Source organism: Plecotus auritus, assembly GCF_963455305.1.
Source record: "Plecotus auritus genome assembly, chromosome: 2".
Taxonomy (NCBI): Eukaryota; Metazoa; Chordata; class Mammalia; order Chiroptera; family Vespertilionidae; genus Plecotus; species Plecotus auritus.
The window spans coordinates 188,134,516-188,157,721 of record NC_137771.1 but is presented as its reverse complement, the minus strand read 5'-3'; the positions used below and the strand labels follow the sequence as shown (position 1 = coordinate 188,157,721).

General features: G+C 42.4%; 1 protein-coding gene across 6 annotated transcripts in view; it reads left to right on the top strand.

The window, feature by feature from the left end:
* Positions 1–23,206, top strand: part of FXR1 (FMR1 autosomal homolog 1) — a 73,847-nt gene that overhangs the window by 8,399 nt on the left and 42,242 nt on the right. For all 6 annotated transcript variants that reach the window (XM_080651696.1, XM_080651691.1, XM_080651695.1 and 3 more), the window contains exons 2-3: positions 19,669–19,721; positions 21,216–21,309. In XM_080651696.1, the coding sequence (XP_080507822.1) occupies positions 19,669–19,721; positions 21,216–21,309 (147 nt within the window). The remainder of the gene's footprint in view (positions 1–19,668; positions 19,722–21,215; positions 21,310–23,206) is intronic.

Below are 23,206 nucleotides of genomic sequence, written 5' to 3'. Positions count from 1 at the left end.
GTTTTATTTCCAATTACAGTAGATGTACCATACTATATTAGTTTCAGGTGTGCTACAGTGTTTAGATATTTATATACCTTCTGAAGTGATAATGCCATAAGTCTAGTGCTCATCTGACAGCATTCATAGATATTGCAATATTATTGACTGTGTTTAGAAGATTCTTTGGCAGATCTTTAGCAAATAGTAAAACTGTTTTGATGGTTATTAAATTTTCTAGGACCAAATCTTCAAAAATAAATTAAAAAAACAACTCAAGCAAAACAAAAGCAATACTAGGTATTACTTTGTTACTCTGAGCATGTATATTTAGATGTATAACAATCCCTTTATTATTTTAAAGAGGCCAACAGAATGGCAAAAATTGAACCAACATTAAATCTGAGTTAAATACCAATTGTTTTGTGTCTCATACTGTAGCTTTAACACCTGTTGCTTAGTTTTTTTGGAGGATGAGTCTCTCCCAGTAATAACTAATGGAGTTTATAGATATTGTTGGCAAATATAGATATTGTTGGCAAAGGAACATGCATTCCCCTGGCAAGATTTCTTCAGGATAATTAGTCATATTAAAACTTTTCTTCCTTTCCCATGTTATAACTGTTTGGTCTTATAGTTTTTCAGGTTATTTTCAAGCCTCAGGTTTTCCAATAACTTGATGTGTGTACTTAGTAATAGTAAGCCTTCAATACATATTGAATGAACCAATGAGTCAGTTATTCTTGACTTTTGGACACTTGTCTGATATATTGTTAGACTTATACATTATAGCATTGCATGTATATAAAACTACATCATTTTAAATTTTTGATTCAAACTTAAATTGGCTTTTTTTTTTAAAGGGGTTATCTATTAATTCTGGTCAAATTCAGATATTGTAACAACTTCATGCATACAGAAAGAACTATTGGGGACTTCAACTCTTTGCAATAGGAAAGTCATAATAGTTTTGGGTGGCCATTTGGAACCACTAAATCATTCCATTTTAAGGTGAACTGTTGGATGTTACAAACTTGTGAAATTAACAGGCAAAGAACATTACTGGTATGCAAGCATTAGTAGTTACTTATGCATTCTTATGAAATTTTCATACCTTCATTGTCATTTTATTTAGAACACTTAAATGTTCAATACTAAAGAATGCTGAAAGCTTACCTTGAATAACTTTTTTCCTTAATATAACTTTTTCCATAAAGATGTAATAATTTATATATAACATGATTAGTAAATTTGCAGATTTTTTTTATTTGTGGGATGTGTCCATTGATTTAATAATTTGTAGATTAGTTTGTCTTTTAAAAAGTGTATTGTTTGAAGCTACTTTTTTTTAAAAAAGAGATTTGCAAAGTTTATTTGAAAATTCATAATTATAACAGGACATTTTAACATTTTTTCTCAGGGAATGAAAAACAATATTTGGTAGAATATAACAGCTGAGAGAACAGTTAATAAAATATTTTTTATGAAATACCTACAGAAGTATTCATTTGACTACCCCCCAAAATACATGTACTTTTAATCATAGCCAGTCAAACAGTTGAAAATATATTGAGGGAATGCCCACAGTCTTCCTGACAGGAGGAAGGTGCTTATTCTCACACGTAAGGACCAGGTCAGTGCAGCAGTGCACATGCAGCTGAGAAACAAATGCCAATGTACTTTTTGACTGCACCATTGTAGAGGTAATGGCGAATCAGGAAAGCATACTCACTGGCACTGTTAACTGCAGAAGGTGTTTCCTATACAAATTAGACCATATCTACATATATAAAAGCCTAAGCAACCGAAGGACCAGTCAACCAGTCGGTATGACGTGCATTGACTACCAGGAGGCAGATGCTCAGTGCAGGAGCTGCCCTCTGGTGGTCATTGCACTCCTACAGTGGGAGTGCTGCTCAGCTGGCCACCCATCCCAGTGGTCCACCAGCCCAGCAGCAGCCACTCACTACTCAATATTCCTGCAGGTCCAATCTCCAGAGAACGGGCCAGGCACTGACAGACTGGCACTGCCGGCCTCCTGGAAATCGGCCTTGGGCACCATGGCCACTTCCCCTCCCTAGATGCTCCGCAAGGAAGAAACGATATAAAAGCGGCCGCCAGGTGGTTCCCAACAACCGGGGCGAACGTCAGCGGAATGGATCTGGATCCCGGGCCTGCAAGGGTGTCCCACCACCCGCCCAGAGGGCTGATTGCGTCCTGGCCACACCCCCACCCTCCTCGGGACTGGCGCCAGACGCAGGGCTCACAGCTGGCCAGTGCTGCTTTGGTGACGTGGCCTCCTCTGATTAGGACTGACTGGGTGCAAGCCTGTGGTGGGCGCAGAGGCTGGGATGAGCGGGAGTGGCAGGCAGGAGCGGCAGTTGGCGTTGGACTGCCAGTTTCGGCCCAATCCCCGAAGGCCGTGCTGCGGGACCCCACCCATGCGGATTTGTGCACCGGGCCTCTAGTACAGATATAATCTAGAGAAGAGGGGAATTAAACACGGGAGCTTGAATCAGTTACCTGGTGAAGTTAAGACTTTTTTTTTAATTGCAGCAGCAGTCTTGAATGTTCGTGCTTGTTATTGGAATCAAATTACAGCTTAGATCTTTTAAGTGTTGTAAACATAAAACAAGTTTGTTAATTTAAAAGTAGATTTGAGGTCCCTAGAGATAGAAAAATTAAGAAAGATGTGCGGAGTAGTAATGTATATACTATATGCTGTAAGGAAAAAATGCTGACTTAAGATCTAAACCCTAAAAATATTTATACATACATATACATACGTATGATTTTACACATGCATAAGTATATTGCTTTATTGTAATTTTTAAAAATACGTTTTTTTGTGTTTGTTTTTTTTTAATTTCCGAGAGAGGAAGGGAGAGGGATACAGGGATAGAAACAACAGTGATGAGAAAGAATCATTGATCAACTTCCTCCTGCACACCCCCTACTGGGGATAGAGCCCAAAACCTGGGCATGTGCCCTGACCAGGAATCAAACCTTGATCCTCCTGTTCATGGGTTGACACTCAACCACTGAGCCACACCAGCTGGGTGCTTTATTGTCATTTTTTTTCCCTCCACTTGGCTTCCTTTCACCACTAGATATCCTTTCTTCCCCATTTCATTTTAGGTAATCCATTTATAGCCAAGTATACATCATACCTGATTTGTCTACATACTCAGTAGAATAGTATATAGATACACATTCAGATACTCATGTATGTTTTTCCATACTCTATAAAAAGATTACTTATATCTTGGCTCTTTTCACTTGGAATGTAATTATGTTTTAACTAGAGGCCTGGTGCACAAAATTTGTGCATGGGGCGTGTCTCTCAGCCCAGCCTGTGCCCTCTCACTATCCGGAACCCCTCAGGTAGGGGCCCTAGGCCTAGCCAGTGATCAGTGCCTATTGGGGCTTTCATTCCCCCGGCTGCTGGCAGATGGCCCTGCTCCCGCCACTGCCACTGTTTGCCATCTGTGTGGCACTGCCTCTCCTTCCCCACCACCAGTTGCCTCCCTCTGCGGGTGACAGGTGTGGGGTGCGATCACTTGGCTGGCCTGGGCCTTCCTCTGTGAGGCATCGCTGGCCAGCCCCGCACACCCACCACAGTGTCACTGGCTGGTGGCCTGGGCCTCCATCTGTGGGGCGATTGATCGCAGGGCCCCCAGATGGATTGTCCCACAGAAGGAGGCCCAGCACACCTGTCGCAGCACTGCTGGCCGGGTAACCTTGGCCTCCCTCTTTGGGGTGATCGATCATGGGGCTACACAATCAATCACCCAGCAGAGGGAGGCTACGCCCACCTGACCAGGGCTCTGTGATCGATCACTACGCAGAGGGTGGCCTGGGCCTCCCTCTGTGGGGAGATTGTGGAGCAATGGCAGGGCCCCCCTATCAATTGCATCACACCCACCTTGGCTGGCCTGGCACCAGTGCGTGTCATAGCATGGTCGTCCGGAAGGTCGCCTGGACAGTTGTTCTGCTGTTCCATTGTTCAGTCAATTTGCATATTACGCTTTTATTATTATAGACTAGAGGCCCAGTGCACGAAATTCGAGCATGGGGGGGGTGTCCCTCAGCCCAGCCTTCACCCTCTCCAATCTGGGACCCCTCAGTAGGATCGGGCCTAAACGGGCAGTCGGACATCCCTCTCACAGTCCAGTACTGCTGGCTCCCAACTGCTTGCCTGCCTGCCTTCCTGATTGCCCTCCCCTGCAGGCATTGTCAACCCTAACTGCCCTCTCCTGCAGGCCTGTTCACCCCTAACTGCTCTCCCCTGCAGGCCTGGTCCCCCCTAACTGCTCTCCCCTGCAGGCCTGGTCCCCCCTAACTGCTCTCCCCTGCAGGCCTGGTCCCCCCTAACTGCTCTCCCCTGCAGGCCTGGTTCCCCCCAACTACCCTCCCCTGCAGGCCTGGTCACCCCTAACTGCCCTCCCCTGCAGGCCTGGTCCCCCCCCCAACTGCTCTCCCCTGCAGGCCTGGGTCCCCCGCAACTGCCCTTCCCTGCAGGCCCGGTCGTCGCCAACTTCCCTCCTCTGCCGGCCTGGTCACCCCTAACTGCCCTCCCCTGTTGGCCATCTTGTGGCAGCCATCTTGTGTCCACATAGGGACAGCCATCTTGTGTGTTGGAGTGATGGTCAATTTGCATATTACTCTTTTATTAGATAGGATAAAGGCCTGGTGCACAGGTGGGGTCCTGCTGGTTTACCCTGAAGAGTGTCCCTGATCAGGGTGGGGGTTCCCTTGGGGCGTGGGGTGGTCTGGGAGAGGGGCCTGTGGTGGTTTGCAGGCTGGCCACACCCCCCGGTGACCCAAGCGGAGGCCCTGGTATCTGGGATTTATTTATCTTCTGTAATTGAAACTTTGTAGCCTTGAGCGGAGGCCACAGCAGGCCAGGTCAGGCAGGAAGCCTGGCTTCCTCCATCACTGGGGGCAACCCAAGCCTCCTGCTTGCTCCAGCTCCGTGGCCACCACCATATTTGTTGGGTTAATTTGCATACTCACTCCTGATTGCCTGGTGGGCGTGGCTGGTAGGCGTAGCAGAGGTACGGTCAATTTGCATGTTTCTCTTTTATTAGATAGGATGGTTATGTAATGTTTCACAGTAAGAATTACCATGAAATTCAGTCATTCCCCAGTTAGTAGACACTTGGTTCTCATTTTTTTGCTACTCCACATACCTGTTTACATTGGATAGATTTCAGAGTGGGATAGCTTGTAGAAGGGAACTTTTTTTTTTAACTCTAATAAATGTTAACAGATTAAATTTCCAAAAAGGCTTAGCACTTCCTTTTCTTCCATCAGTGAATGTCAGCTCTTTACATCCTCCAGGAATGGGTTTTATAATCTTTGATCTTTGCCTGTCGGATGTAAAGGATTATCTCATTGGAACTTTGACTTGCAGATCCCCACTTCTGAATTTTAATATTTGTTGGCCACTTGGATTTACTTTTCCATAAGTTGTCTGTCATTTGCCCATTTGCTTATTGGAATGTCATTTGTCCCTTTTTGAGATTGCTTAAGAGTCATTTATTGTAAGAGTTCCCCTCCACATCTATTATCTGTTGACATTCTGGTATCCCTGGCCATAGAGAACTTTTAACTTTTTTTTTTTTTATATACTAGTATGAACTATTATTTCCCTGTTAAGGCTTCAGGGTTTCCAGTCCTGGTTAAGACATCCTATGTTCAGACTATACATAACATTTCTTAGGTTTTCTTATAAGTGTTTCATTCATTCATTTTATATTTACTACATCAAAACTTATTTTTGAATATTTATAGGCAGTTGTATTAGCACCATGTATTAATGGGGAGTGGGGAGATGTGGGGGAATTGGTATTTGCTCTCGTTAGCCAAATCTTCCTCAATTCTAGGTTTGGGATGGGAGGAGGATGTCCAACTCCCAAGAAAGCTGGGTCTCATTCAAAGTTTATAGAATCTGACAGTTGCCCCAAAAAGTCTCTTAGGTGCTTTGGGAAGACCATAGAGTCCTGAAGTGGGACATTGTGATTTGCTTTTGGGCAAATAAGTGAGTTAGGAGTCTTATTTTCCTTATCTTACTGTCCTGGGCCCTGTCTTTCGTTTTACCTACCACATAGTAAATAGTGGATTTGAGCCCCATCTTAATAGTGAAACCCCACTATTCTATAGTGTCTTTTAAATAGATTTTCTTCCCCTTTCCCTATTGATGAGTTATTTCTATATGTGTTAACTGTATACATAGTTCAGAAACATATTGCTTTATTATAAGTTATTTCAATTGTGTGACATAAAAGCTCCAGGAAGATTTACCATGGTATTTATTGGGGGTTCGGGAGAGGGGTAGCTTTAAATACCTCTAGCATACCTTTAAGTGCCTGGGAATACCTTCGTTTAAGGTGCTTCAACTGTTTGCAAATTGAGACTCATATAAAACTAGGATTCATGCACCAGTGGGTTCCCTCGGCCTGGCCTGCACCCTCTCACAATCCAGGGGATGTGGGAGAGCCGGTTTTGGCCCGATCCTCGCAGGCAGGCCCAGGGACCCCACCTCGTGCACCTGGCCTCTAGTATGCTATATACTAGTAAGATCTTTGGTTAATCTCTTCCTGCCCTCCCCCCTCTTCCCTTCCCTCTGAGATTCATCAGTCTGTTCCATGTTTTCATGCCTGTGGTTTCCCCTCTTGCATTGAGCGTCTACCCCAGTCGTGAGCAAACTATGGCCCACGGGCCGGATCTGGCACGTTCGGCTGTTCTATCCGGCCCGCGGAGCCGAAAGAGCAGAGGGTTCTCTTGCTCTCCCCTCCGCTCCTTTACTTTGAATTTATATTAGTTCACACAAACACTCCATCCATGCTTTTGTTCCGGCCCTCCGGTCCAGTTTAAGAACCCATTGTGGCCCTCGAGTCAAAAAGTTTGCCCACCCCTGGTCTACCCCCTGGTGGTCAGTGCGCATCATAGCTACCGGCTGGTTGCTTAAGCTTTTATATATATAGATTGCTTAGGTTATGATGACCACTTATATCTGGGAAGCCCCCATTAGTTTTCTCAACCTAATAGTTTCTCATCTGAATTAAAAAACACACTCTTCTCAAATTTTCAAAGATGGTGCATAGCTACTGCCATTCTATATGCATGGGAGAGAAGTTTAATTTATTATGGACAATTAATGCCTTAATGATTGGGCTCTTAGAGACCTGTTGTGCTATATTCAGTTTTCTCTTTTTAATCCTGTAAATCGGATTATATGTGTGTAGAGTGCAAAGTAGGACATCAGATGATTCTGATTGTTGGCATGTTGATTGGAGGTGTAAAAGTAAGCCAAAGGTAGAGATGCCTCTAGTTGGAAATTGGGTTTAGAGTCCAAGTACTAGGTTATTTTTCCATTTGGGAAGTTAGTGGAAGATCCATACAACTTCATTTTATCGAAAATGGCATCAGGTGTAAGAGGCATTAAGTGGGAATTTTGCCAATTAACCTGAGAGGTAGTGTTCTTTATCTTTTAGAATTTTGTTGTATACTTATTGAAAGGTCATCTTTAAACAACTTGCATACATAAAATGGAAAATATAAGCGTTACATTTAAACCAGTTAAATTTAATTTGGTTAAAACACCTTTACAGTGATTGTGTTCCTTCTTACAATATCTTCTTCAGTACCATGGAGAGCATTGATGTTGCAAGTAAACTTTAAAAGAGCTTTCCTCAATTATCTCCAGGATTTTCTTCCAAGAGTTTTTACCCACTCTTACAACTTTCAGTGCTGGTGCTTTCTTGATTTTATCAGAAGGTGTCAGCAGAACAATCTTCTGGTAAGAAACCTCAGTCTTTCCTAGAATGGTCCTTCATTGGTTTGCTCAATGAAATGTCAAGGTGTTGTCAAGTGTCAAAGGAAATTACAGGCAAACCAAGTTTGAGCATACTTTTTTTTTTTTTTAATTGATTTTAGAGAAAGAAGAAGGGGGAGAGAGAGAAACATTGATTTGCTTTTCCACTTATTTATGCATTCATTGGTTGATTCTTGTATGTGCCCTGACCAGGAATCGAACCTGAAATCTTGATATATCAGTACGATGCTCTAACCAAGTGGTCGGCAAACTCATTAGTCAACAGAGTGAAATATCAACAGTACAACGATTGAAATTTCTTTTGAGAGCCAAATTTTTTGAACTTCTTCTAATACCACTTCTTCAGAATAGACTCGCCCAGGCCGTGGTATTTTGTGGAAGAGCCACACTCAAGGGGCCAAAGAGCCGCATGTGGCTCGTGAGCCACGGTTTGCCGACCACTGCTCTAACCAATTGAACTCCTGGCCAGGGCTTTGAGCAGACTTAAACAGTAACACTTATATTAAATCCTGACTGCCATATGGCTGTCAGCTATTCTAAGATGCCATTTATCATTGTAAGAAGCATTCTGATTTCAGAGATATTAAATCATTAGTATTGATGGGCTGAGAAGGTAGACTTATGGTCAGAGGATGAATCATTAAATAAACTGATAATTGATCAAAGGGTAACAAGTGATAAATCCATTGTGGCCATTCTTGGAAAACAAAAACCTGAGGCAAATTTTGTATAAATTATGCTATTAAACTTTTCATTTTTCACAGTTATGCTTTATAATCACATGTATCCACAACAGTAAACTTTACCTAATGTAGTTGGGGAAAATGGAGACTTAACCCAGTCAGATAGGCCCTATATAGGACCAGATATATAGAGAATTTATTCTAATCAGTTTGTTTGTAGATTACAGTAATTAATCACCTTTGCTTCCGTAATTAAGCCGCCAACTAATATTTGGAGAAGGCATAAAAAATATGGGTACTTCACTGTTGTGCCAAATAAGTGGAAAAATAAGGTCTCTGAATTTCACAACAGTGATCCTGAGAAAGTGTAAGAAGAGTTTTGGATCTGGGCTTCCACTTAACCTTTAAGAATTCATGCTGTCCAGTTTCTGTTAGTAGTTTGCTGAGTAGTAAGGTTTTAAAGTTTCTGTTTCCTTATAAGGAATGTAAGTTTAGGGTTGTAATGAATTACAATTGTAAGAAGTAACTGGATTTTTAAAAAATCTAAAGTAATGGGCGGATTTGAAATAATTGCTTTCTAGTCAAAGGAATTTTTCTAGACTATTATGATACGTTCTTAATGAAGTTGGTAGAGATGTTCTCAGAGGGATTCATGCATTTCTGCAGATTTCTAAGCCACAACAAGCAATCTCTGATAAATTGATCCACACTTTAAACATTAAAATTTTACTTTAACTTACATTTATGTTTTGGACAACAGAGCTGCCTCTCCAGTTGTGATCTAGATTTTGATGTTTTGTTCTGGAACTTTGGCTTAAATAGGCTTTTAGGGAAAGGTGCCTTATTTCTTCACATTAGTATTGCTAACAGTCTTAACCTTTTGGAGTTTAAAAATATGAATTAGCAAAAGCATTTTATCATATGATTGATCATGATTTAATGAAAAGAGCTCCAGACAGAAAAAGAGGGTTTTTTGTTTTAAGTATTTTGGATTGATTTCAGAGAGGAAGGGAGGAGAGATAGATAGAAACGTCAGTGATGAGAAAGAATCATTGATCTGCTGCCTCCTGCATGCCCCACACGGAGGACCGAGCTGACCAACCGGGCATGTGCCTGACTGGGAATCAGATCGTGACCTCCTGGTTCATAGGTCGATGCTCAACCACTGAGCCATATTGGCTTGGCAGAAGAAGTTTTAAATTTAGTAATTATAATGGAAACTTTGGAGCTATGTATATGTGTATGGTTTCAACTTTTCTCTGAGAAAACTGAAAGGTGTATAAGAGAAATTTTGTCCATCTTCAGCGTCATTAGCTAGAGTCCATAACTCACCCCTTCTTATTTTTGACTATATATCTCAATCTTTGAATTCCTATAGGAATTCCATCTTGCTTTCTGTGTAACCAATAAGATTTCCTTCCCCATGAGTACTTACTAAGTTGAAAAACCTGTTTTCCAGTTGTGGTGTTCTGTAACTTCAAAAATGTATTCTTATGTTAAGCAGATGCCCTGTGCTCCTTGTACCACAGACCATTTAAGCTCCCACCCCAAAATTGCCATATACCTTATGCAAATGTTTAAAAAATAAAATCGATTTTTATGTTCTGATGAGAAAGGATCTACAAGATATAAAGTGGGAAGAGAAAAGCAAAGTTCAAAACAAATTGTAGTAAATGTGTAATACTTTAAAGAGGATTTATACATTACTAAAATTACAACTTATTTTTTTGTGAATTGCCCATTTACATAATTAATACCCATTCTACTCTTAATCAGCTTATTTCAGCTTGTTCTTACTAAATCGGCAAAGAATATTATAAATTGGGATTTTAACTGTTGTTTCACTTTCCTTTTCTTTCTTTTTTTGTAGTGGTATTGTTTGCTTATCATCTTTTAGCTTTTAGGTAGTATAAGTGTATCAAACTTTTTGTTTGTGGCTCTGTTTTTTGTTTGTTTTGTTTTGGGTACTTGTCTTGGGCTTTCTCCTAAAATCTTTATTGATTTTTAAAGAAGTTTGAAACATTCATCCATTGATTTTTTTTTTGTGTGTGTGAAGAAATCCATTTTTTTCTGTTTTTAGTTTTCTAGATGACTTAAACCTATTTTTTGGAATCTGTCGGTCTCGATTAATGTAGCTTTAAAATAAACTTTAATATTTGGATAGAGGTAGTGTATTGTAGTTAACTCCTACTCCCATTTAAAAGTTTCCTTTTTGAATACTTTCTTGTTTTGGTGCAATTTTATTAGGAATAACCCATTTTCCTCCAACAGAATCAGACCATATACTCCCTTAGTATTTTAATGGGATCCCAGTTAGGGATATATTGAAATTTTTATAATATCAAGACCCTCTATAAGAATGTGATGTGGCTTACATTTTCCTAAACCTTCTATTTATATTTATTAGTCAAGTTTCTAAGATTTCTGCACATTATGCACTTTTTTGTTTTTGAGGGCATTTCTATGGTTTTATTTTTTTTAATGGGCTGTTAGAATATTTTTTGTCTTTTATTTTCCAGCTGCTTGTTATTTTTATCTAGAAAGCTGATTATTGGTTAACTTGCCACCTTACTGAATATTTAAAAATGAATTTATTTTAGGCTAGATTGCATTTGAAAAATAATTTCTTAAAATAGTGCTTCCACTGCTTACGGAATTCTGCTGTTCCCTTTGAAACCAAAAATGTGAGTCCAATTCCTGTCTCATCAAAATAAAAAAAAGGAAGTCAAGGCAAAAAAAACCATTAATGGAACCAAATTTTATTGGCAGAAGCCAGTCCTGGAAAAGGTGCAGTTAGGGTTCTAGGAGCAGGCCAGTGTCTAGAACAGGGGTGGGCAAACTTTTTGACTCGAGGGCCACAATGGATTCTTAAACTGGACCGGAGGGCTGGAACAAAAGCATGGATGGAGTGTTTGTGTGAACTAATATAAATTCAAAGTAAAGGAGCGGAGGGGAGAGCAAGAGAACCCTCTGCTCTTTCGGCTCCGCGGGCCGGATAGAACAGCCGAACGGGCCGGATCCGGCCCGCGGGCCGTAGTTTGCCCACAGCTGGTCTAGAACTTCCTTTCATGTTACAGTCGGGAGTAGTTTAGTATCCAAGCTAATTAAAGTCTCTAAAAGTCCATGTGTGGAGGGCCACATGGCCAGAAGCCATGTGGGCTCAGGGGATGTGCTCCCCCTGCAACCGGAATGTTAGGCATCCATTGTGCACCGCACCAGGGGAGAAGGGAAGGGAGTGCTAGCTCTTTTGTATAGTATATGCTTGCCTCACAGCCTTGTGATTGGTTATCTGCACGCTGTCTTTGTGATAGCCATACATTTTAAAGTTAATGCCTCTGGCGCTCTTGCTTGCACGCATCCTTCCTTCCCACCCCAATTGGGGTGTCCTAATAACTTTGCCTAGCTGGGTTCCTGGTTTCACTTCTCCCTCCTATTGTCCCGCCCCTACCTAGCTAACTTTTTTCTGTCTCACCTTCTCCTCCCTTACCCACAATTTAAACATAATTTATGACATTCTTGGGTTTTTACTATACGATGGTCTGTTTATTTCTTCTGGGAGAATATTCTAAGATATTTTGATGACATGTAAGATGTGTTACAGTGTCTTGTTTTACTTACGGATGATTAAACTATAGTTAAGAGTTTCAAATGTAGACATTTTGGACTGTTTGAACAGATTAAAGGACTATTTTATAAAGCTGCCTTGGAATCTTCCATGTTTGCATATGTATGCAAAGATGAAAAGGAAATGTGAAAAGTTCTGTTCTGAGAAATAATGGTTCCTGGAGCAGATGAGTGTGAATAGGAAGAGAGAGATTAAAAATCCCCAAATGTTGGAGTACCAGGAGGAAGACAAAGTTATAGAGACTTAAAGTCATAAAGCCCTCCCCCCGCCTCCCCCCCGCCATATGCAGTGTGCCAACAAATGTGGCTATTGTTATTTGGTGACCCTTTATTCAAAAATTTTGGCAAAGATCCAACTCTGCTGTTTAGGGTCTCCTTAGTATAAAGCAGCAGTCGGCAAACGAGCTGCTGTTTGCTGCTCTGTTGACTAATGAGTTTGCCAACCACTGGTATAAAGGGACCCACCATTATTCTGGTGACTTGGAGAGTACAAAATGTCTTGAAAAGTATTGACTTTGTTCTGTACCAAATGGACACAATTTAATAGAGATCTAGCCACTAAAGTATCTTATCCTTAGCATCTAGGTTTTGGGAGATGGGACATATTTCCTAAGTGTTCACTACAGTCCAAATGCACTTTAAGGACTGGCTGTCAGGTCCTTAATCCATTTAAACTTATGACTGAAGGATTTAAACAATAAGAATAGGTGTCCAGAGCTTTATTTTTTTCTTAAAGTTTGTGAAAACTGTGCATCCAAACAAAGCTGATACTCATGTGCTGGAAGTAAAGTGGGGGTGGGGTGGGGACAGGTATAAGTACTGATTTTTAGATAGAAAAGGATTTCCCAGTGACTTGGAGCTCTGATTTGAACTAATCCACATTATACAGAAACTAGAGGCCCGGTGCATGAAAATTCATGCACTTGAGGGGGGTCCCTCAGCCCTCCCTGCCCCCTCTCACAGTCCGGGAGCCCTCAGGAGTGGGAGGCGACCTGGTGATCAGGGGAAGGTGACGCCCCTATCACACCTCTGCTGCTGCCACTGCCAGCAATGCTATCCTAGGCCGGCCCTGGTTACCTGAGCCTTGGGCGGCCCTGGGCAGCTGGGCAGCCGTCATCTGAGGCTTGCCTGCACCTTGGGCTGGCCCTGGGCGGCTGGGGGTTGAGGGGACTAGGGGACTTGGGAGGTAGGCGTGCGGAGTGGCTGGACCCACCTGGGGGTGGGCCCAGCCGTGCTGCGCACCTGCTGCCCCGGTGGGGCTGAGGGGACTGGGCGCCACCATCTTGTGACTGGGCACCACCATTTTTGAGGGCGTGGAAGTCAATTAGCATATTCCCTCCTTATTGGCTGTGGGTGCCTCCATCTTTGTGAGGGCATGATGGTCAATTAGCATATTCCCTCTTTATTAGATAGGATGATAAGGATTGACATTATGGAACATTCCAAATTCTGAAAGTTGTTTGTGAAGGACTAGAAAATAGAAAACGTCAAAGTTGAAAGTATGACTGACCTCTGATGGTAAGATATGTTTTACTCTAATATTCATGAACTTGAAAATTCTAAGTTTCTGAAACATTACTTAGAAATTGCAAGAGTATAATAGAAATGGATGTGCTGGTAACATAACTATAAAAGTGCTCACCAAAAAATGATTGCTGAAAGTACATGAATGGATGAAGTACTAGGACTAGAGAAACAGACCAGGGTATCATTAATATAGTATGGTCAGATAATCAGAGCTTGTACTAGAATGGCAATTCTTAATTTTTAGCTTTGGGAGGAGAGGAATTAAAAAATGAGTCCAGCCAAAACCGGTTTGGCTCAGTGGATAGAGCATCGGCCTGCGGACTGAAGGGTCCCAGGTTTGATTCCGGTCAAGGGCATGTACCTTGGTTGCGGGCACATCCCCAGTAGGGGGTGTGCAGGAGGCAGCTGATCAATGTTTCTCTCTCATCGATGTTTCTAACTCTCTATCCCTCTCCCTTCCTCTCTGTAAAAACTCAGTAAAATATATTTTAAAAAATGAGTCCAGAATTGCAAGACAGGAACCATTATAGCACTCTTGAAAGGAAAGTACACTAAGTTCTCACTTAACATCATCCATAGGTTCTTGGAAACTGGAACTTTAAGCAAAACTACCTATAAGAAAACCAAGTTTACCATAGGCTAATCCTATATAATAAAAGGGTAATATGCAAATTGTCCCCTCCACTGGGAGTTCCACCAGGGGGTGGGGCCAGCCTGCCAACTGCCCAGGGCCCTTCCCCCTGCCAGCCTGGCCCGGTGGACCCCGATCAGGGCAGCTGGCTGGACCCCACCCGTGCATGAATTCGTGCACAGGGCCTCTAGTTGATATATAAACATTCCTAAAGCATATTTCTGATCACAAAAATGTCACCAGACTTCTAAATAAACTAGAGGCCTGGTGCACGAAATTCGTGCACGGGGAGTGGGGAGGCTCAATCCAGCCTGCACCCTCTCCAATCCGGGACCCCTCACAGAATGTCCAACTGCCGGTTTGTTTCTGCACTTTTAACATATGACAGCTCCATTGTTGTTTCTTTCTTTTCATGCTTAAACCCATTGGAATAAGAAGGTATTCAAAGTGTGTATACATTTTGGGGGGACACCCTGTATATCTCTAGTCAGCGGTGAAAGGAACCAATGGCGGATTTGGAACCCTCAGACAGGGAACCTTGCTCACTCTCTGCATGTCTCCCCACTCCACTTTCTTCCTTCGTGGGCAGCGGGAGAATCAATGTTTTTTCTCATTAACTCGGAAAAGCACATGCTGTCACCTGTTGCCTGGCAGGAGTGCACTAGGCTCCGAGCGAGCGAGGCTCAGTCAGGGCAGCCTTCGCTCATGGGTGCTGGCACCCAAAGTGCACATTTCTCCTCTGCAGTCGCCCTGACTATCCCACCATTTCACTGAGAGGACAGAACGCCTCGCCTCCTCTGGGTTCCCGATCTTGAACGCTGACCAAAGACACCTCAGTGAGGGCCGCCCGTGCTCACCAGGTGTGTCTGTCCACACCTGCTCCCGCCTCAGCACCTGCATTAGCCCCACAGAGGTGATTTTGTCACTGCACTAGCTCCACGGGAACAGGGCATCACCACTCCGCCCTCTCACTGTCATCTCACAGGCGCCTACCCTCAGCACCCAGGACACCCAGACACTCTCCAAAGGATGTGAGCATGCCGGAGGGGACGTGTGCACGTCCTGTGGGGGATGTAGGCATGCTGAGGTTGATGGAAGTGCGGTGGAGGGGAACTTGCGCACTCCATGGTCCAGAACTATTGCAGGCGCGTGTGGGTGACAGCTCGCTGGGGGATGTTCGCACGCCGGGGGGGGGAAGGAGAGGATGTGTGCACCAGAGGCCTGCGGCAGCGCAGATCCGCAAACCCCCATAGCGCAGCCAGGAAGACATTAATCTGGCCCGCCACGGAGGCTGTCCCTGCAATCACACACCTTCTGGGCCAGGAGGTGGGACTTGCGTGGCCACTCCTTGGCGCTAATGCCCTGCAGGCTGCTACTTCAGCTCGGCCCGCAGGCTCCGCTTGGTGTGCTCACGGCTGCCACCGGCCGCTCTGCGCCTGTGCGTGCTGCCCACCAGCTGCTCTGTGCTTGTGCGTGCCGCCCACTAGCCCGGAATGTCCTGCCCCCAACCCCCCCTCCAGCCGCTCCACAACTGTGCAGTGCCCACAGGTCTTCCGCGGGCGGGGCCGAATGCCTGCGTCGTCGCCATGGCGACGACACAAGCATTTAGTCCCGGCCACTGCCATCTTTGTCTCAGAGTGACCCTCAATTTGCATATTCCCTCTTTATTGGCTGTGTGCGTCATCATCTTTGTCATGAAGTTACGGTCAATTTGCATATTCACTATTAGTTAGGACAGTAGTCGGCAAACTGCGGCTCGTGAGCCACATGTGGCTCTTCCACAAAATACCACGTGCGTGCGCGCACATACAGTGCGATTGAAACTTCGTGGCCCATGTGCAGAAGTCGGTTTTTGGCTCTCAAAAGAAATTTCAATCGTTGTACTGTTGATATTTGGCTCTGTTGAGTAATGAGTTTGCCGACCACTGAGTTAGGATATTTAAAACACATTTAACATTAGACATTGAAATTTGAGTTACACGGAATTTAAGAAAGATTAATAAAAACAGTTTTTCAACCTGCTTCCAGTTCAGGATTGGGGTGGGGGGAGAGAGGATTGGAGCCTATTCTGGCAACTTGGTGTGCCAATCATGAACCAGCCCTTGACAGGAATCCCTTCTATCTCAGGGCACACTCCTCCCCACATTCACTCAGACTGGGCCATTCACCTCATGTGCACATCTTCAGGATGTGGGAGGAAACTGGAGTACCTAGAGAAAACGAACACAGATACGGGGTGAATGTGCCAACTCCACACAGGACGGGAATATATTTTTTTCTTCTCAACATTAAAATGAAACAGTACTATTGGGAACCTCCTGTATCCTGACTTTCAGGCCTCAAAAAATGTTTGCATTGAAATAACCCATAACACACAAATAAATCAGGTTTTAGGCTTTTAAAGCTGGAGAGCGATCAGGGTCAAATTACAAATCATAAAATTGAGTAGCAGATGTGGGAGGAGGGTACTGAGAGATGAATTATAGTTATCTACATTCTGTGAATGGTGATTTTTTTTGTTTTTAATCCTCACCCAAGGATATTTTTTTCCATTGATTTTTGGAGAGAGTGGAAGGGAGGGGGGAAACAGGAGGGGAAAAAAATCCACATGAGAGAGAGACATCAGTTGGTTGCCTACCTGCATTCCCCTTACAACCCCTACTGGAGGTGGGGAATCTGCAACTCAGGTACTCACTCTTGACAGGGAATCCTGTGACCAGGTCTGAGGGTAGAAGGCCATGGCCAGCGCTCTAACCAAACCATCCTGGAGCCAAACCAGCCATGGTGGTGATTTCTGTATTATTGAAGAAAATGAAATATTTTTTTCGGCCCCCATTTGTTAACCTCTTCTAAGTTCCAAAGATTTTTCTGGAGTGGTATTGCTGATCTTGCTGTTTGCTTTTTCCACTGCCAGTTTGTTTCATAGTTTTTGGTTTGCTGATTTACTTAGAAGAATGTCTCAGGAATAGTATTCAAGTAGTTGTTACTTTTTTTTGAAATTGGTTAGGCTTCTCCATCTATTTTGTGAGTTTATTAAATTTTGTTGCTTTTTTAAAAAAATATATATTTTATTGATTTTTTTACAGAGAGGAAGGGAGAGGGATAGAGAGTTAGAAACATCGATGAGAGAGAAACATCGATCAGCTGCCTCCTGCACACCTCCTACTGGGGATGTGCCCGCAACCAAGGTACATGCCCTTGACCAGAATCGAACCTGGGACCTTTCAGTCCACAGGCCGACGCTCTATCCACTGAGGCAAACTGGTTAGGGCTTGTTGCATTTTTTTTGTGTGTGTTTCTTTTGTGTGTGTGTGTGGTTGGAGGTAGGGGTTATGCCTAAAAATCTTTTTGGTGTTTAATGGACTCCTGATAAGAAGAAGAGATAAACAGATATATGCTCATTTCTGCCATGTTTTAAGCAGGAACTGAAAATGTGTGTTTATTTAGCTAGTTTTAGTGCATCTTAGGAAGTTTAGTCTGATCTTTGTTTTTAAAAAAATATTTAAGTAGTGTTTCAAAGTGTGTGTATGCATTTGACTAAGATTGAGAACTTTGCGTTTCTGATCGACAGAAATATAAAGTGTCATTTAATGTCAGTTGTAATTATACCAGGTACCAAGGACTGCTTGCCCAAGGTTAAACAGTGGTAGAACCAAAGATTTAAACAACAGTTGTTCTGTACCCGAGTCCTTTGCTCTTTCTTGAGCATGTCAGGTCTAATGATTTCTTTATCAAATGAAGATAGAGTAATTTTAAGGCTAGAAAGTGACTACTGATTTTTATTGAGAATCCTATATAATAAAAGGCTAATATGCAAATTGACCAAATGGCAGAACAACAGGTCGCTATGACGCACACTGACCACCAGGGGGCAGACACTCAATGCAGGAGCTGCCCCTTGGTGGTCAGTACGCTCCCACAGGGAGAGCGCTGCTCAGCCAGAAGCCGGGCTCAAGGCTGGTGAGCACAGTGGTGGTGGCGGGAACCTCTCCTGTCTCCGTGGCAGCGCTAAGGATGTCTGACTGCTGATAGGCCAGCATTCAGACATCCCCCAAGGGCTTCCGGACTGCAAGAGGGCGCAGGCTGGGCTGAGGGACCCCCCCCTGAGTTGCACAAATTTTGTGCACCGGGCCTCTAGTCTATATATATAAAAGCCTGGTTGACCAGTTGATGAGTCACTATGACGTGCACTGACCACCAGGGGACAGACACTCAACGCATGAGCTGCCCCCTGGTGGTCAGTGTGCTCCCACAGTGGGAGTGCTGCTCAGCTGACCAATGGGCGCCAGACGCCAGGCTCACGGCTGGTAAGCGCAGCTGCGGCAGCGGGAGGCTCTCCCACGGACAATCCCCTTGTGGGTCCCTCTCCCATCCAGACCAGGATTGGGACTGACTGGGCATGAGCCCGCGACCGCTTCTCAGTCATGGGCACACCGGTATCGCCCTAGGATGGGTCTGTAGAGACCACAGCGGAGCGGCATCAAGCCTACCGAGCGGCAGCAGCGGCAGGCACAGCAGGACTGCGATGAGCAGGAGCGGCGCAGCACCTGGACCAGACTCGGGCTCCTCCCTGGCTGCCTGCTGCTTGGCACACTACTACATCCCTCAGGGAATGTTGGGCTGCCGGTTTTGGCCCGATCCCCGCAGGCTATGCCAAGGGACCCTACTGGTGCACGAAACTGTGCACCAGGCCTCAAGTCTATTTATATTCATTCCAAAATGGTTTGGAGGCAATGCACTCACCATACCCCCCCCCCCCTTTTTTTAAGCAAAGAAGGAAGAGAAGTTGTAGGAAAAATAAGATTAGGTTAATGGTAAGGTTAGTATTCAGACTGTGGTCTTGTCTGTTATTAAAGGTGGGCTATAATTTAATATTTATAACTAATATTTATAATAAATTTGAGTTTTTTCCTCCATGCCAAGTACTGTGGTAAACATTAGTTATTTTACTTGATTCTCAGTTACATGAGGTATGATACCTCACTAAAGAATGTATAAGTGATAGAGAGCCTGGCATGTGAATATGGAAGCCTGACCCTATAGCCTGAACTATTTATTAGTCACAGTACTAAAAACTGCCTCACTTAGTTTGAGTATTGACTAATACCTATGATATTTCAGGCTTTTTACTAATTTCAAGGTAGGTATTTGAAACTCAGGTTATAGTATTGTGTGAAAACAGGTTCAGAGAGTTTAAGTAAATTCCAAGATCATACTTTTCACAAATGATGAGATGGAAATCAAACCCAGATTTGCCTAATTCTAGCTCTGTGTTCTTTTCAGTACTCCATATTTTCTTTATATGTCTAGTATTATTGCCTTTTAGAGTTAATATAATGTTTAATTGAATATTGATATACTTTAAATGTTTTTGGCTTTTGCAGGGATTTATTAAAGATGTTCATGAAGACTCCCTCACAGTTGTTTTTGAGAACAAGTAAGTTGTTTTTTTATTGATAGAGATCTTATTTTTAAAGATGGGTAGTGCCAACGGTTTGCTTTTGGTTCTTCCTATTGCCAGTGAAAAATGACTTTGCTTTTGGACAGGCTTTTTGATAGCTCGATCATCTTACGAATTTAAATAATTCTAGTTTTGATAACTCTTCGCCTGTTTTTCTGCCCACCATTTACTCATTACTTTTTTTCATGACCGCTTTCTTTGCCAAAACACATGTGAACATGAATCAGTAAGTAGTTTTTGCAAAAATACATGGGATTTTAATTCTTAAAAAAGCACAGATGTTAAAATAATGTTGTAGGAAACCTTCCAAGTGGCTACTGGTAGTCATTTTCAAACTGTTTGAATATTAAGGAATTTCAGTTTATAGATATTGTAACAGCTAGGTAATGTTTAAAATATGAAAGACAGTATGCTGGCCTTGTCTAATTACTTTTCTCTTTCTGTTGGCAATGGCTGTGTATAACTGAAGGTCAGAAAAGAACTGTTCAACTTTCACTTTTAAGCTGCTCTGGAACTGCCTGAAAAGATATCTGCCCAACAGCTGTTTCATGTAGAAACAAGTGTTGTGATGATTTCTGTCTTTGAGCAGCTGCCATTTAGATAGTAATGGTGAAAAGAAAGCACTCAAAAATCTTTTACTTGCCTTCGTGTGTGTGTGTGTGTGTGTGTGTGTGTGTGTGTGTGAGTGAGAGTGATGCATCCCATGCAGATAGATGCTAAAAGAACATTTTATGTGCTGGTATACCACATATGAATGACCTATTAGAACTTAAAGTTATTCATCAACTCAGCTTATAAAATACAACATAAAAAATGTCAGTTAAACAATAGCTAAATTAGTAACTTTGATATATATTTGCTACAAACATTAAAACTAAGCTTTTACTGGTTTTAATTATGTTTGTGTTCATTGTTGAAAAGATAATTTTTATGTGAGGAAATTGAACCTTATGTAACTCAGTTATTCAAAATAATTAATTTTCTGTGTTTCTGTGAACATGTACACTAAAACGGAATTATGCCGTTTATATTGTTTTATAATCTCTGGAATTATGTCTCATCCAGTTATAAATATGTTTGAAGTTGATTCCATTGCTGTTATTAGGCAGTGATGTTGATGGGATGTTATTTTGAATCTACTAGTAAGTTACTATTATGAATGTAGCCCATATCATTTGCAGAATAATGGATGTACTGTTCCCTTAAGATGAGTAATTTGGCAGGTAATATGTAATTATTTTCAATGATGTTAATTATTTATAAACTTTATCAAGAATCATGCAAAATCTGTTCTACCTCAACAAACTAATTACTTGGAAAATATATAATACAACAGTTGTTTTTCTTAGGGAAAACTAAATGATTAATTTGAAAAATATACAGCACTAAGCATAGATTATATAGCTTCCATATTAGGGGGTATTGAGATAATGTATTTTGAAGTTGTTTATGTCTTTTCTAATCCTTCAGTTGGCAACCAGAACGTCAAGTTCCATTTAATGAAGTTAGATTACCACCACCACCTGATATAAAAAAAGAAATTAGTGAAGGAGATGAAGTAGAGGTATGTATTTGTAAGTTTATTTTCTTATATGCCTATTATTTTGTTTTAAATAAATATTCTTATAGGAAAATCTGTTTAACTGATGGAGAATAAATCTTAATTCCTTTTCTCTTTCTATTGGCAATGGCTGTGTAAGTAGCAATACTTTAGTTTGGAGTCAGAACTGGGATTCATGTCTCAGCTCTACAATTTTTAGCTTAGTAGCTTGGTCAAGTTTCTTTATCACTAAAATGAAATAATGTGAGAGTTAAGGATGATAGTGCATTTGAATTGCTTTGTGTGGAATCTGGCACAGGGTACTAACCATGTTGGTTGCTGGTTTCCTTCTTTTTTCTAATTATTTTAAAACTAGAGGCCCAGCGCACGAATTCGTGCATCAGTGGGGTCCCTCGGCCTTGCTTGCAGGATCGGGCCAAAACCAGCTCTCTGACATCCCCCGAAGGCCCCAGATTGCGAGAGGGCACAGGCCAGGCTGAGGGACCCCACTGGTGCGCTATCAGGCCTGGGGAGGGACATGATGAGAGGTTGGGAGATACCACAGGAGGGCTCTAGGGCGTGTCTGGCCCATCTCGCTCAGTCCCAATCGGCCAGACCCCAGCAGCTAGCTAACCTACCAGTCAGTGTGTCTGCCCCCCTGGTGGTCAGTGCACGTCATAGCTAGTGGTTGAGCGGCTGTAGCATATCATTAGCATATTATGCTTTGATTGGTTGAACGGCCGACTGGACGACCGGACACAGCATAGTAGGCTTTTATTATATAGAATAGGATAGGATTTGTCTTGTGCTTTCTTCCTCAGTATTTTTGTAAAATACTAATTATCACCCTTTATTATAGTGATCATTAACATAGTTTATATGTAATGTGAAATATTGTAATTAATATACTGCCTTGTTGAATATTCTAGAAATGTCTGGAACTTTTTTGAAGTATAGGGAAAATTCATGTTCATTTAAAAATTCTGCCTAGATTTTAACTACTTGCTCTAAGTTTCCTGTGTATTCTTGCTTTTGCTAAATCAAAAAGCATGCTATAACTTAATTGTGTCAGGGCACCACACCATGAGCCCACTCCCTAATAATGTTATAGCTTTTCACTTTACTCACCTTTTTCTTTTTTAGTTGACTTGACCAAAAGTGGTGGGTACTAAGAACTTTTTTTGTATGGAGACCTGTAAATGTAGTTTCAGTGTGGTGTGTATTTGTGTCTGAGTAGGTGGGTCCTATGGGTTGTAGCAGTAATGCTGCTGATTACTACTGTACTATGTTCACTTGGACATTAGACTCCAGTAAAAAAGTTGTGTGTTTTTTTCTTCTTTTTTCTAAACGGAAGCAAACTTTTATTTAGAAAGTTCCCAGAGGTAGAAGAAGTGAGCCAGCTGGGCTGCATGGGCTCAGGAAACAAATTGCAGAAGCAAAAGAAAAGCCTTTGGAGCTTAGGAAAAAGAAAGGCAAAGAAAATTCATCCAGGGGAAGGAGAGGAGAGAAAGGCAGGGCCCTGCTTCAGAGAGCAAGAGAGCCCTGGAGAAAGGGGTGTGGAAAAGCAGGTGTCCTCAAGAGAGAGAAAGAACAAAGAGTGAACTTGTATTCTTTTCTAATTAACACCTTTCTGTGACGATTGATAGAAGAGCTTATTTGCTTTCATTTAGAAAAATATGTTTTAGAAGGTTTTTTTTTTTTCTCCCCTGAATTCTTAGTTTTGTTCTAGAATTAGAAAGATGTGGTGGCCAATTCTGAGCATAGTGCAGAATTATTGTTTAGACACTTATTGGTAGTTTAAAGGCTCAGATGAAAGGAAAAACTTGGTAGTGTGCTGAGGATGTTAACTGTGCTTTTCCCAGTCTCAGACAAGGGAGGCCTTATCCATTTCTTGGACCACCTTTGTTGTTCATTTGGAAAT